Consider the following 16557-nt stretch of genomic DNA (forward strand, 5'->3'; position numbering starts at 1 on the left):
CCCCCTGTAGCATGTTTGGTTAATCGCAGTCAGATCACTGAGGTTGCCTCGGAAATTTAGACTACACTATACATACATTACCTGCAGGTCTAGGTAACATCATTACCTGCAGGTCTAGGTAACATGCATTACCTGCAGGTGGTAACATGCATTACCTGCAGGTCTAGGTAACATCATTACCTACAGGTCTAGGTAACATCATTACCTGCAGGTCTAGGTAACATGCATTACCTGCAGGCCTAGGTAACATGCATTATCTACAGGTCTAGGTAACATGCATTACCTACAGGTCTAGGTAACATGCATTACCTACAGGTCTAGGTAACATCATTACCTGAGGTCTAGGTAACATGCATTACCTGCAGACCTAGGCCATTTCATTACGTAATTCCTAAAGGAGATCTTCTCACACTCAAAATTAGGGCTGAACGATTTTTGAAAATAATCTAATTGCGATTTTTTTCCCAAATATTGCGATTGCGATTAGATATTCGATTATTTTTTTAAGCTCTTTGTCTTCTGTATTATTCAACAAAGACAAAGAATAAATCATTCATTCATAGTATGAACAACACACAATTACACACTAGACAGTTAAATAAGTAAAACTATAATATATATATATATATATATATACACACACACACACACACACACAGAGTGTATTTTTTTTTACAGTGCCCAGAGAGGAGCTGCCTCCAGCCCCTCCCCCTCGTGAAGTTGCGTGCTGCCGTGTGTTCTTGTTCAGAGAGGCTATCGTTACGTTAGCTAGTTGCTGGTGTTCTTGTTCAGAGAGGCTATCGTTACGTTAGCTAGTTGCTGGTGTTCTTGTTCAGAGAGGCTATCGTTGCGTTAGCTAGTTGCTGGTGTTCTTGTTCAGAGAGGCTATCGTTACGTTAGCTAGTTGCTGGTGTTCTTGTTCAGAGAGGCTATCGTTACGTTAGCTAGTTGCTGGTGTTCTTGCCGTGGGATTAACTGGACTAATAAAACTGTTGAAACCCCGCGGCCACGCTGCTGTGAAAGCTCCCCGAACGTCATTTCTCAGTCTGGTTGTTACCCCTCTCAGTGGCAGCTCCTCCACTCATATCTTTATAACGGAGCTAACCGCTAACCGGAGCTAACTGCTAACCGGAGCTAACCGCTAATCAGAGCTAATAGTTGCCAACCGAGCCTTCAGTTCTGTGTGTCTGTATCCATTAACTGCACGTATGGACTCGAGCCTGAATAAAACCCTTCATTTTATTAAAATGGCTGTAAACGTTTTAAACTACAACTCAGAGTTGTTTGAATGACAGAAATCAGCTCCAGGTACGGCGTAGCGTTAGCGTGCTAGTTGATGCTTTCTCTGCGGAGTGCAGACTGATTTGCTCTCGCGAGTCATGTGACCAAATCGCAGCCTTTGTGATTAGGAAATCGCGTTTTAACATATCGCGATATTATCGCAAATGCAATTAATCGTTCAGCCCTACTCAAAATACACATTTATCAATTTAGGGTAGGTAAGAAGAATCGCTGTCTGCAGCTAGCAGTAGCCAATCAACAAACGTATTGGGAGTTGTAAGTAGTTCTCTTTTCTAAAACGAAATGCCTCGCAATCTTTGGGCGCACTCACCGCATTGCAGCGTAATTTTCTAATTTAATCTCCAGCTCCATCCCGCTCCCGTTGATTTCTATGCTCTATTCCGTCCCTATCACGTTACCAACAGTGAGATTGTCACCCTCTAGTGCAGGGGTCACCAACACGGTGCCCGTGGGCACCAGGTAGCCCCCAAGGACCACATGAGGAGCCCTCAGGCCTGTTCTAAAAATGAAAATTGAATATTGATATTATCTGTTTCCCACCTTGTTAAGTCATTGTTGATAATTATTGATAATGAGAAATCATTAATGTGATCAGTGTCTTCACATAGATGACTATCATTAATCATTAATAATCATATATAACTAAAGGCAAACTGAGCAAATTTGTTATTTCAGAAGAGTGTATCAAACTGGTAGCCCTTCCTATGACTCAGTACCCATGAAGTAGCTCTCAGCTTCTAAAAGGTTGGTGACCCTGGTCTAGTGAGTACCCCATATTATACTACGACACCATGCCAGCCACAGAGATTACCTTGCTTCAAAGGAATGCAGGGTTTTCCCTTAAAAAATAGCAATTCAAATCCTCCTAGACTGTGTTTAATAGCAATGTACCAAACAACAGTTGAAAAGCAGAGCATTAAGTTGAACAGGAGCGCTTATCTCAGTTTTACCGATCAGAGTCAGGCTGTGCCGAACTCTCCCAGTGATTATAACAGTGGTATTTAAATGTTATTAATATTTTTTAAAGCTTTAGTGCCTAGTTTCTGTCGCCCCCATGAGGATTCGGTACAATGGGGCTAAATAGAGTGAACAGGCTCTCCGTGATCATGCACCACCCCCACCCCTCTTCCACACAATTGCTAGTAGCTAAGGAGACACGGGGTAGATGCTAGGTCGGATCCGCCAGACACGTCAACGTCACAGGACGTGCCTCGTGGCCCGCCTTATTTTTGCCTTATTCTGCCTCTGATTGGCTTACCCTGTTATTCTTACCCTAACCCTAGTCTCGCTTTGCCAGACCCTCCAAAGCGTGCTGGAGGAGAGTCTGGCTACTCCACATATGGCGTTTTTCCACCACATGGTACCTGCTCTGCTTGCCTCGACTCTACTCGCCTTTTTTGGTTTTCCATTCTGATAAAAAGTCCCTGGTACCTGCTAACAGGTACTTTATTTAGTACCACCTCTGTCAAGGTTCCCAGTGAGCTGAGGCGATACCAAAAGGTGACGTGAAAACCTGCAGACTCCTGATTGATGAGAGAATCGTCACTAATCACTGCGTAAAACCTGTTTTATATCAGTGCAGAAGGAGGAATTTGTTAAGATATGTTGAGTAGTATATTGTATGTATATTTGGAAAGAGACTTCACTAATGTGGTTATATACAGTATTTGTATATTCTTGCATCATATTGATCTTTTTTTTTTTCATCCACAGATGCAGAGAAGAATGAGCAGAAGTCTAAAGCACGTAGGTGTTGGTATCTCTGTTTTTCTGAAATCTATGTTCAATATAAAAAGTTTTTGAATTTGAATCCATCACCGCAAACACATTTTTAACTATAGTTTTAAAGCTACATTGTGTAAGAATTTCTCCCATCTAGTGGTGAAATGGTATATGACAACCAACTGAAAATTACTTTCTAGCCCCTCCCATTCAGAGCGCGTTGTAACTCCTACGGTGGCCGTATGCCAAGATTAATATGGCTTCCAGTACGAGGATCAGTGCTATTATTATTCTGTATATTGTACGAGGTTAATAGTGTAAGGCAATGTTTACAGCGTAGGCCACATACTGTTCTCCGTGAGCAGACTCAGAGATCAGTTGATGTGAAGGAGGAGCGAGGGAGAGGTAAAGGAAGAGGGAAAGGTAAAGAAAAACCAAAAGACAGAGCCGGTGGCAGTGGATCGGTGAGACCGGCCAGGCAAAGCAAAAACTAAAGAGACACTCTCCAAAGATGAAGAGGCGACTCTGCTACATGTCCTCGAGAATAGGCTTGATCCTCCATCTTCAACAGGCTTTCAAATCTGCTGACAGTCGCAAGTAATCCCCCTCCCTCCCTGGCATTCATCACGGTGCCACTGAGTGTAAGAGCGCGAAAGGTGGAGGTATGTCCCTCTTTGGTTAATGTATAATAAAGATGGAGGTATGTCTCTCTTTGGTTAATGTATAATAAAGATGGAGGTATGTCTCTCTTTGGTTAATGTATAATAAAGATGGAGGTATGTCTCTCTTTGGTTAATGTATAATAAAGATGGAGGTATGTCCCTCTTTGGTTAATGTATAATAAAGATGGAGGTATGTCCCTCTTTGGTTAATGTATTATAAAGATGGAGGTATGTCCCTCTTTGGCTAATGTATTATAAAGATGGAGGTATGTCCCTCTTTGGTTAATGTATTATAAAGATGGAGGCGCTACATGGCGGCCGTCATTCGAGTGAGTTGCTCGTATGTATTCTGAATGATTCTGAATGTCAGATTCTACTCTTTTGAGAATACTTTGATTAGTTGGTGGAAGTAATTACACATGAATGAGCTCATATTTTTGAAAGAACAAAGTTTTTTTTGTTGCTAAGAATCAACTCAAAACATTACACAATGTAGGTTTTAAGGTTTTTGAATTGTTGCTCCTCTAAATGTCTGACAGCGAAGGTCCACTTCGACTGGCGCGATGCCCTGGACCTGGAGGGCCAGCTGACGGAGGACGAGATCATGATCAGAGACTCTTTCCGGACCTACTGCCAAGAGAAACTCATGCCTCGCATCATTATGGCAAACAGAAACGAAGGTGAGAGACTTCCATTTTTCTTCTTCATGCTTGAGCCAGAGTCCTTTTTTTTTATTTTTCATTCATCTTAAATAATTGCCATGTTGCCTTCGCATGAGGGATGTAACGGTACACTCAACTCACATCTGGATTAACAATTTTAAATCGACGATGCGATTTGTTTTTAACAGAATGAGCTGCAGACAAATGAGTGGAAAATATTCCTTTTATTTGTAAAATAACAAATATGTCCTCTTATCAAAAGTGACAAAGTAGATTACGCCCTAGGCCGTTTAAAAACTGCATCACGATTCAATAATTATCTCTAGCGGTTGTAATTGTTACACATACAGTATATACATATACACATGCATACATACATACATACAGTATACACATGCATACATACATGCATATACACATGCATACATACATACATACATACATGCATATACACATGCATACATACATACATATACACATGCATACATACATATACACATGCATACATACATATACACATGCATACATACATACATACAGTATACACATGCATACATACATACAGTATACACATGCATACATACATACATACATATACACATGCATACATACATACATACATACAGTATACACATGCATACATACATACATATACACATGCATACATACATACATACAGTATACACATGCATACATACATGCATATACACATGCATACATACATACATATACACATGCATACATATACACATACATACATACATATACACATGCATACATACATACATATACACATGCATACATACATACATATACACATGCATACATACATACATATGCATACACACATATATTAGGGGTGCACGATTCAGAAAAATTCGATTCAAAAACGATTCACAGTATGTAAATGTAGTTACTTTTCCCATGTGATTGCAGTAGACATACAGTTAAAATCTAATGTGATTCCATTTTTTTTTTTTGCACACCCCTAGTATATATCCATTTTTAACCGATTCACAGTGTTACATCCCTACTTTGCATGCATAATGTCCATGTTTAGGTGTCTATAAGTCACAGATCATTCACGAGATCTTTACATTTAATGTATGCATCAAAATGACCACTTTGTCAGTTTGCTGTTTAATAAATATAGGTAAAGAATAAAAAAAATAAAGAAGAGTCACTCCTCTGACACCACGTTAAAGTTTGTTGTGTGATTTTCTTTTCAGTCTTCCACAGAGAAATTGTGTCAGAGATGGGAGAGATGGGGGTCTTAGGCCCAACCATTAAAGGTGAGTCTGAACAGGAACACTGTTCACTACAGGTATGTTGTAGAGGCAATAGCCGCTTTCCGACCGGAAGGATTTTACTGTTCCCTTTTCAGCATAGGAACCCAGGTCAACGAGGGTCGGGTTTCCGTTACAGACAGACCAACAACGGGACAATTTTAACAATTTTCACCATCTTATTCATCACTAAATTCACTTCTGACAACGTTTTAGGCGAGAAATTAACTGTTTAGATTTGGAATATAGGCAGTCTTGCGTAAATTGATGCAGAATTGACAATTTGCTTCAAAGTTTTCGGAGTTGAGAAGCTCCATGAAGTGAGGCGACAGCCAGCAGGCGCCTGCCCTGGCCGCTAGCTTGTCGCTCGGCCAGTCATGCTCAGAGACCCCGCTGTGAGCTGGAGGTCTCTCAGACCGGTCTCACACACACACACACACACACACCTACACACACCTCGCTGTGAGCTGGAGGTCTCTCAGACCGCTCTCGTAAATAAGAGGCTTTTATTTCGCCGCTGACGGTTCGTTTGTTTAAATATCACAACACATGTCCTTCTTAAGATTAACCTGTGGGAACCTGTGGTTAACTGTCTTTTTGGAGTTAAACTCCACCTCGCTGGCTGGCCGTCTCACACACTTGTGTTGTCACCCTCTCGCCCACAATCAACCTCTGCTGCTAAAAACAGTCAACCTGCAGTGATGTTTGAAATGGAGACACACATATCGTACCTTTTCCCGGAAATCCTGGCCATTATTTTACCAACCAGAGGGGTACACTCAGGGGGAACCCTGCTGCTAACATGGGCTATTACATTAGCCTAAAATGATAATTATATCCATACATATATATCACAGTAAAATTAAGGACAGACAAACAGATCCAACTAAAATCACGTTTTATTTATATACAAACAATAAGGAAAGCTTCAATACTTCAGGTTGTTGCAGTAGCGGACCAGTTTACTAATCTGGCTTTCTGCCTCCGGTATGTAATGTTTGTAAACAGGAAACCCGTGTATGTTTCCCATAGACAGTATATAAATGGACCAGCAGGTCCCGTGTCTCTGGACGGAGACCAGTGAAGTCTCTTTCCCGGTGATGGCTGAGCGTTACTGAGCAGCCTCCAACTGAGCTTGAAGACGTAGATGTGACGTGAGCAACGTGTCTGAAAGTTGGAAGTCTTCTGGTAGCTGTGCCAAGAGAAATCTCAATCATTCCCAATCTAGCAGAGACGGAGAGCGTAGGTATATGTAAGGAGATAACATAGACACAGGCTAATTATTGATCACTAAAATGATAGTTAACATCAGTAATTAAACTTTAACAGCTAATGGAAGTCCAAACTGCCTGAGAGCTTCTCCTGTACTATACGGTAATTCCTCTACTATGAGACAGTAAGTCTCGTGGTTATGACCCAATCGTTAGCCTATTTTTATAAAAACGTCTGCTACGGAGCCATAACGTGAGGTACAAGGTAATGGAGCCTTTTATACATTGTCGTGTTTCTTTAGAAATAAACAACGGACAAATAGAGTCTTTAAACTCTTCAGATGTAAAGTTATTCTCTGTCAAAGTGACGTCAAAATGAATGGCAGTCAATGGGATGCTAACGGGAGGTGATGGCTTGGTAGCATCAAAATGGCGCCATAGGAGGTTCGCGGTCCGAGGAGAAGCTGACCCCGTTTCTGGCCCTTGATGTGGTTTTCATTTTCCAGGGTGACCCTTAGTGAAAATGAGTTTGACAGGTCTGCTTTAGACTCTTATGTTATTTTAATATCACTGACTGCTCTTCCTGTGTTTGATATGAAGGTTATGGCTGCGCTGGCACCAGCTACGTGGCCTACGGTTTGATCGCCAGAGAAGTAGAGCGAGTGGACAGCGGCTATCGCTCAGTCATGAGCGTGCAGTCGTCCCTGGTCATGCACCCCATTAACGCCTACGGCACCGAGGAGCAGAAACACAAGTACCTCCCCAAGCTGGGTAAGAAGACAGAGAAAACACCAACAACAGGGTTTTGTCAGTCAGTTCATCTGTCAACTATAGAGAGGCGGAGTCCCTCCCCTTCCGGTGGACCACCATGGGACTTTATTTCGGGAGAAATACGTACCGCAGTGAACGGGGAGTAGTCTCGCTTTGCCAGACCCTCCACAGCGCTGCAGAAGAGGGTCTGTCTAGTCCACACAGCATTCCTGGATGGGAGAATAACTTGCTCTGGTTTGTTGGCATTTCTTTAAACCAATCACAGTCATCGTGGGCGGGGCTAAGCTCCGGACGGAGCCACGGTGCCTCTGCTAAATAGTCTCAGGAAGGAACTTGTTTTGGTGGAACATGTGGACGTTCAAAAGTAGTTTTAGTCGTGCAACAGAAAACTCAGATTGGACAGATAGTCTAGCTAGCTGTCTGGATTTACCCTGCAGAGATCTGAGGAGCAGTTAACCATAGTCCTCACAAATCAGCCGGAGGTTAGAACGCCAACACAGAGACAGAGGAAGGGGACAGACATCCAGCCTAAATGAAGGACATTGGCAGAATTTCAGGCGGCACTGGAACGTCCTGGATATAGACTAATTATTTGTCTCTCCCCGTTCACTACAATAAATATTTTTTGAAATAAAGTCCCATGATGGTCCATTAGAGGGGAGGGACTGCCCCTCTCTATACATGGGTGTACATTTAAATGGTTTCCAGTGATGGTTTTGTGCCAATCTCTTGTCAGATTTTAAAGTGCTCATATTATGCTTTTTGGCTTTTTCCCTTTCCTTTATCGTGTTATATATCTTTTTTGTGCACGTTATAGGTTTACAAAGTGAAAAAGCCCAAAGTCCTCCCCCCAAATGGACTTACCATCTCCAACAGAAAACACTGTTCACAAACTGCTCCAAACAGCTCTATTGTAGTCCAGCCTTTACTTCAGAGACAAACGTGGTCACTTTGGAACACACGTTATAATGCTCCCCTAGCTGCTAGCATGGCACGCCCTCATACTCTGCTTCTGACTGGCTAGTAGTCTTTACCTAGCTACTGTCAGGGCACGCCCTCATACTCTGCTTCTGACTGGCTAGTAGTCCTTACCTAGCTACTGAGCATGTGATCTTACCTAGCTACTGAGCATGTGCGACTGCCAACAAAGATGTTACAGCAGTGAGAGGTCTCACTCTGTAGCTAAAACAGAGACCTGAACACAGGGTGAAAAGAGGAGCTGCAGCAATGTGCAGTACAACAAAAATATGGTGTTTTTTGAAAATTAAACCATGTAAACCTATTCTGATATAACCTCTAAATACATTTATGAACCTGAAAATGAGCATAATATGAGCACTTTAATGCATTATTCATAAAAAAAAACCCACTGATGAGTGACTGAGCTCTTGGTTTACTGTCGCTCCCAGCTTCTGGAGAGATTTTGGGCTGTTTCGGCTTGACGGAGCCAAACCACGGCAGCGATCCAGGCAGCATGGAAACCAGAGCCAAGTACAATCCATCCAGTCGCACCTATACTCTCACTGGCTCAAAGACCTGGTGAGTAGTGGATATATAAACTAAATAAATTGAGAAATAAATACTATGAAATGATAATAATAACCAGATGTTTCTTGAACAATGGAGACAGATTGTGTCATCGCAGGGTTTAATCCTCCTGTCAGAAATTTGGGTTTCTTTCAACCAAATTGCCAAAAATGAACATGGATGGTTCCATTTAACGCTCTTCTCAAGTAAAATGAAGGATCAGTTCACTACTTTCATTGAATTTTGGGTGTTTTATTCAATTTTTATAGCATATCTCTGCAACAGAAAGGCAGAACTGAGTACACTCTAAAATCTGTTAATTTATCGCAAGTAGTATCGTTATCGCGATATTCAACGTTATTGCATATTATCCTCATATCGTGCAGCCATAGCACACACACAACCACACACACACACACACACAACCACACACACATACACACACACACACACACACACACACATAGATATACATATGTATATGTTTATTTGTGTGCTGAGAGAGAGAAATACTTTATATATACCATTTATATGCCATGCAGTATGGCATGTAGGATCATATATCTGGCTATTAATTTACACATTATTGATAGCAGCAATGACATAAGTTGTCCACATGGTGGAGCTCTTAAACACAGTTAAAGTACTGTATGAAGCTCACCCTGTCATCCCTTTGCTTCCACCCTCAGGATCACCAACTCGCCCGTGGCAGACATCGCTGTAGTCTGGGCCAAATGTGATGACGGAAAGATCCGCGGCTTCATCTTGGAGCGTGGCATGAAGGGCCTGTCGACGCCTAAGATCGAGGGGAAGTTCTCCCTGAGAGCCTCGGCCACGGGCATGATCGTCATGGACGAGGTGGAGGTTCCCGAGGAGAACCTGCTGCCTAAAGTCTCCGGCCTCGGGGTGAGTGGAGGGAATCTAGGAACTTTTCCTTTTTAAGAGTTTTAAACACTTGAAAATTCCACTCAACACACTGCTCATCACACCCCTTCTGCTCGTTGCAGGGTCCTTTTGGCTGCCTGAACAACGCCCGTTACGGCATCGCCTGGGGCGCCCTGGGGGCCGCCGAGTTCTGCTTCCATGCAGCTCGACAGTACACACTCGACAGGTCAGATGTCCAAATTGTCTGTGTAATGTTTAGGCTGTATCTCAGACTGCCTATTTGCACACACAAGTATATCGTGGAGATAACGTAAAAAGTCAGAGCACTGAAAGTACCAGGATGACCCCCTAAAAATGGTCAAAAAGTTCAGTGTGGAACGATGGACCCTACTCGCACCATCTGGACTACAAAGCGGAAAGGGGAGGGACCAGGGACGTCGACCGGCGGCTGATTGGACGAACGCATCACGTCGTCTGGCTTCTCCCGGATTTCACAACCGAGCATCATGGCGGCTCGTTCAGAATACGATCTCATATTTTACGAAGATAGTTCACCGAATCGTGTTTCTGAAAACATTTTAAGAGAGAAATAGGCCGTGCAGTTGCTGAATCTGTCTTCATTTCAGATCAACAAAGATCAGTTTAAAAGATTTTACTCAGATTTTGAGAGGCGGCGAGCTGAGCCGACCGCTGGTCATTTCCGGTAAGTGTTTTAGTGTGTTCCTTTTGGGACGATACTAACCATCGAAAGTGGGACTACAGCAGGAAGTGGTCAGTGACCATTAGCAGTGGACTACGGCAGGAAGTGGTCAGTGACCATTAGCAGTGGACTACGGCAGGAAGTGGTCAGTGACCATTAGCAGAGGACTACAGCAGGAAGTGGTCAGTGACCATTAGCAGTGGACTACAGCAGGAAGTGGTCAGTGACCATTAGCAGTGGACTGACGGAAGTATGCAGAATGAGACAGCCTTAGAGTAGAGCTGGGCAATATATGGATATTATATTGATATCGTGATATGAGACTAGATATTGTCTTAGACTTTGAATATCATAATATGGTATTAGTGTCTTTTCCTGGTTTTAAAGGCTGCATTACAGTAAAGTGATGTCATTATCTGATCTTACCAGACTGTTATATATGTAACTGTAACTGTTATATTATTTGCCTTTACCCACTTAGTCATTATACCCACATTACTGATGATTAATTATCAAAAATCTCAGTGTAAATATTTTGTGAAAGCACCAATTGTCAATGCTACAATATCGTTGCGGTATCGATATCGAGGTATTTGGTAAAAAATATTGTGATATTTGATATTCTCCATATCACCCAGCCCTAATTTAGAGCTATATATATCGGCCGATATATATATATTTTTTAAAAATCCAGAAACGCGTAAAAAAGCATAAACAGATTTAGTTTAGTTTAGTTATGTGTAGTTATTTATGAGTCCTCACTGAAATAATATGTTTGTTTTATTGTCACAACAGAACATCAAAATATATTAAAGTTCTGATAAATAAAATGTATAAAAATACTTACTAACTTAAGATGTGAAACTTAAAGTGTAGAGTAGAGCGCCCTCTGGTGGACAGACTCTGCAATGCCAACACTCAGAACATGGTTGAAGGGGGTTTCGTCCGTTTTTATTTTATTTTTAAAATAATATTTAATATATAAATATAATATAATATTTAATATATCAATATTTATCGGCCATTATAAATGCCGTTACCGATAGTTTGGAAAATGCCTAATATTGGTCGGGCTCTAGTAATGTTATAGATTATTTACTCAAAATAACAACAAAATGCACACATTTCTAGTTCGGTTTGGACAGACATTTTTATGTTACTTTATTGATAAACATGAGTATGATTTCCAAAGAAAAACGAAAATTCCCGCACACACTTGTCACCTCTGCATTAGATATGGGCCGGTTTAAGATGCTGACGGTATGATGTCAAAGTGACGCCAAAATGAATGGGATTCAATGGGATGCTAACGGGAGGTGATGGCTTGTTAGCAACAAAATGGCTCCAGAGGAGCTACGCTTTGCAGAGGCTGGCTAACCCCCTTGGATTCGGTGCATCCCTTGACCAAATTAAACGTTTTGTCACAAGGTCCGACCAAATAAATCGATGCAGAGTTGACAAGTTGTGTGCAGGACTTTTCTTTTTTCTTTGGAAATGGATCTTCGGGGGAATGAATTCCCTGCACCACAAAGGAGACAGAGCAAGTGGCGTGCATGTTGCTTTCTACTCATTTTAAACATGAATATATATATTTAATAATATATTTTCTGTACCAGAATCCAGTTTGGTGTGCCGCTGGCAAGGAATCAGCTGATGCAGAAGAAGATGGCGGACATGCTGACAGAGATCACCATCGGCCTGCAGTCCTGTCTGCAGCTGGGAAGACTAATCGATGCCAAAAAGTAAAAGACAACTTTACGATCTACTAGTGTAAAGTAAAGTGTAAACAGAGCTGTGTGACATTGTAATCAAATCAACATGACATCATGACTTTGCGTAAGCATACAGTATCTCACAAAAGTGAGTACACCCCTCACATTTTAGTAAATATTTCATTATATCTTTTAATGGGACAACACTGAAGAAATTACACTTTGCTCCAATGTAAAGTATGAAGTGTACAGCTTGTATAACAGAGTAAATGTGCTGTCACCTCAAAATAACTCAACACACAGCCATTAATGTCTAAACCGCTGGAGAGGGAGAGAGAGGAGGAGGAGAGGGAGCGAGGAAGAGGAGGAGGAGGAGAGAGGAGAGAGGAAGAGGAGGAGGAGCGAGAGAGAGGACAAGGAGAGAGAAGGAGAGGAGAGGGAGAGAGGAAGAGGAGAGAGAGAGAGGAGGAGGAGAGAGAGAGGAGGAGGAGAGAGAGAGAGGAGGAGGAGAGGGAGAGAGGAGGAGGAGAGGGAGAGAAGGAGGGAGAGAGGAAGAGGAGGAGGAGCGAGAGAGAGGAGAAGGAGAGGGAGAGAGGAGGAGGAGAGAGAGAGGAGGAGGAGAGGGAGAGAGGAGGAGGAGAGGGAGAGAGAAGGAGGGAGAGAGGAGAGGGAGAGAGGAAGAGGAGGAGGAGAGAGAGGAGAGAGGAAGAGGAGGAGGAGGAGGAGCGAGAGAGAGGAGAAGGAGAGGGAGAGAGGAGGAGGAGGAGAGAGAGAGAGGAGGAGGAGAGGGAGAGAGGAGGAGGAGAGAGGAGAGGGAGAGAGGAGGAGGAGAGGGAGAGAGGAGGAGGAGGAGAGGAGAGGGAGAGAGGAGGAGAGGGAGAGAAGAAGAGGAGGAGGGAGAGAGGAGAGGGGGAGAGGGAGAGGAGGAGGAGAGAGGAAAGGGAGAGAGGCGGAGGAGGAGGAGAGAGGAGGAGAGGGAGAGAGGAGAGAGGAGAGAGGAGGAGGAGGAGAGGAGGAGGAGAGGGAGAGAGGAGGAGGAGAGGGAGAGAGGAGGAGGAGGAGGAGAGAGAGTAGGAGGAGGAGAGAGGAGGAGAGGAAGAGAAGTAGAAGGAAGGTTCTACGCAGGCGTGCAGACTTGGTGGATCGCATTTCACACACTTTTGCGTCACCATATGCAGAGTTCCCTCCCAAAACGCTCGTCTAAACGCAGAATAAAAATTGAGAACGTACCGCCACTTTTGCGTTTTCTCTTCAGATCGTTTCCGTCTAAACTTAGTCTTAATACTCGTCCTTGCAGAGGCCCGTTCTGAGCCAGGAGAAACCCGGAGCGGTTGACGACAGACGTTGCCACCCCCCCCTTCACCAAACTAACGCAAAAGAAACGTGGTGTTTTTTCTCACCAGAGCGGCGCCGGACATGATATCCATGCTGAAGAGGAACAGCTGCGGTAAAGCCCTCGACATCGCCAGGCAGGCCAGAGACATGCTGGGAGGAAACGGCATCGCAGATGAGTACCACGTCATCCGGCACGTCATGAACCTGGAGGCCGTCAACACATACGAAGGTGAGAGGGAGGAGGACCTTTTGGTTTAAAAACCAATATCTTGTGGCCGGGTTGGCCCAGTGGGTAGAGCAGGCACACATATATTTAGAGGTTTATGCCTCGACGCAGAGGTCAAGGGTTCGACTCCGACCTGTGATGATTTCCTGCATGTCTTCCCCCCCCTCTCCCTTTCTCACCGAGCTGTCCTGTCCATTAAAGGCGGAAAAGCCCAAAAAAAATCATCTTAAAAAAAACAATATCTTTTGCTACGTTTCCCCCTCTCATTCCCCCTGCTCTGGCGTTTCCCCCTCTCATTCCCCCTGCTCTGGCGTTTCCCCCTCTCATTCCCCCTGTTCTGGTGTTTCCCCCTCTCATTCCCCCTGCTCTGGTGTTTCCCCTCTCATTCCCCCTGCTCTGGCATTTGGCGTTTCCCCCTCTCATTCCCCCTGTCTGGCGTTCCCCCCTCTCATTCCCCCTGTCTGGCGTTCCCCCCTCTCATTCCCCCTGCTCTGGTGTTTCCCCTCTCATTCCCCCTGCTCTGGCATTTGGCGTTTCCCCCCTCTCATTCCCCCTGCTCTGGCGTTTCCCCCTCTCATTCCCCCTGCTCTGGCGTTCCCCCCTCTCATTCCCCCTGCTCTGGTGTTTCCCCCTCTCATTCCCCCTGCTCTGGTGTTTCCCCCTCTCATTCCCCCTGCTCTGGTGTTTCCCCCTCTCATTCCCCCTGCTCTGGCGTGTCCTCCTCTCATTCCCCCTGCTCTGGCATGTCCTCCTCTCATTCCCCCTGCTCTGCTGTTTCCCCTCTCATTCCTTCAGCCTTCCTTTAGGGTTCCACGTGAGACAGGCATGCACACACAATAGATGGAAAGATACCAGTGTGTTTGAGTGTTACCTGCGGGGTTTTAAAAGTAATTCATATTCTAAAAAATAAGACCTTAAAAGTATTCAAATGTGTTTACAAAGGTCTTAAATTGTATCTAGTCCTTTCATAGGGTTATATAAATGGCGTAACGTGATGAATAAATATTTTGCGTATGTAACTTTTTAAATGAATTGAGAGAGGATATTATATCCCACCTGTGTCTGACCTGTCGACGCTGTCTGGTCCTGCAGGTACCCATGATATCCACGCTCTGATCCTGGGCCGGGCCATCACAGGACTGCAGGCCTTCACTGTGGACAAATAGACCCAAACTACACAAACCTGCTCTAGAAATACTGTCAACTCTGCTGCTGTTTGAAGATTATTTACATAAATTCTCATCTGTTTATGTGACGTCGTTTGTTTCCAATCAGCTTTCTAGAAGATATATTTGAGTGCTTGATGTGAGAGAAAGAACCAAGTGTCTGAACTAATGATTTTTCAACTTAAAAAGGGCTATTTTTGATACTCTTATTCAGAGATTTCTTCTCAGAGTTGTATAGACAAATCCATTGTAAAGATGTTCATGGACACTAGGCACGAGGCCCTACCTTTAGCGTAGTTAATGATATTTTTTGCCATTCAAGACATCCATTATGTGGCTAAGTATCTTGAGTCAATATTCTTGGGTTTTTTTTCCAGAAAAAATATATTTTTTAGGGATGTTCCTTTATTTAGAACAGCTGAAGAGAGACAGGAAACGGGGGGAGAGAGAGAGAGAGAGAGAGAGAGAGAGAGAGAGAAGGATGACATGCAGCCAAAGGCCTCGGGTCGGATTTGAACCTGGGCCGCTGGCAAGGACTGAGCCTACATAGGGCGCGCACTCTACCAGGTGAGCTAGAGGCCGCCTCAATAATGAGTTGTCTTAAAGTTCTCATATTAAGCTTTTTGGCTTTTTCCCTTTCCTTTATTGTTTTATACTGTATATCTTTTTGTGCACGTTATAGGTTTTAATCCAGCCTTTACTTCAGAGACAAACGTGGTCACTTTGGAACACACGTTATAATGCTCACCTAGCTGCTAGCATGGCACGCCCTCATACTCTGCTTCTGACTGGCTAGTAGTCCTTACCTAGCTACTGAGCATGTGCGACTCCCAACAAAGATGTTACAGCAGTGAGAGGTCTCACTCTGTAGCTAAAACAAAGAGCTCAACACACAGGGTGAAAAGAGGAGCTGCAGCAATGTGCAGTACAGGTGAAAGACCATCTCCGACAGAAAACACTGTTCACAAACTGCTCCAACACAGCAATTATGAACCTGAAAATGAGCATAATATGAGCACTTTAAAGTAATTTCCTAAAGCCCAGGAGAAACCAAGGCAGGAGACCGTAACACCAGTTACCGCTCTTTGACTTGTTGGTACAGGATAGCAATAAGAAGATCCATCTGGATGAATGGATCAGTAGTTCGGTCTCTAAAATGTCAGAAAATGGTGAAAAATGTTCATCAGAGTTTCCCAAAAAGCCCAAGATGACGTCCTCAAATGTCTCATTTTGTCCACAACTCAAAGATCTTCAGTTTCCTGTCCCAGAGGAGAGAAGAAAGTAGGACATATTCACATTTAAGGAGCTGACATTGGAGAATTTCTTAATTTATTTTCATAAGAAATAACTCAAACTGATTAATCGATTATCAAAATAGTTGTCGATTAAT

The 16557-nt window shown here is 43.4% G+C and overlaps 1 protein-coding gene across 1 annotated transcript in view; it reads left to right on the forward strand.

Moving 5' to 3' along the window:
• Positions 1–15872, forward strand: part of LOC116046743 (glutaryl-CoA dehydrogenase, mitochondrial) — an 18274-nt gene extending 2402 nt beyond the window's left edge. Inside the window, exons 3-12 of the mRNA XM_031295145.2 lie at positions 3016–3048; positions 4226–4366; positions 5578–5640; positions 7446–7616; positions 9026–9155; positions 9833–10049; positions 10151–10254; positions 12345–12470; positions 13844–14004; positions 15094–15872. Coding sequence (XP_031151005.1) covers positions 3016–3048; positions 4226–4366; positions 5578–5640; positions 7446–7616; positions 9026–9155; positions 9833–10049; positions 10151–10254; positions 12345–12470; positions 13844–14004; positions 15094–15167 — 1220 coding nt within the window. The 3' untranslated portion in view covers positions 15168–15872. The remainder of the gene's footprint in view (positions 1–3015; positions 3049–4225; positions 4367–5577; positions 5641–7445; positions 7617–9025; positions 9156–9832; positions 10050–10150; positions 10255–12344; positions 12471–13843; positions 14005–15093) is intronic.
• Positions 15873–16557: the final 685 nt, after the last annotated feature.

The sequence above is a fragment of the Sander lucioperca genome, chromosome 21 (assembly GCF_008315115.2).
Source record: "Sander lucioperca isolate FBNREF2018 chromosome 21, SLUC_FBN_1.2, whole genome shotgun sequence".
Lineage (NCBI taxonomy): Eukaryota > Metazoa > Chordata > Actinopteri > Perciformes > Percidae > Sander > Sander lucioperca.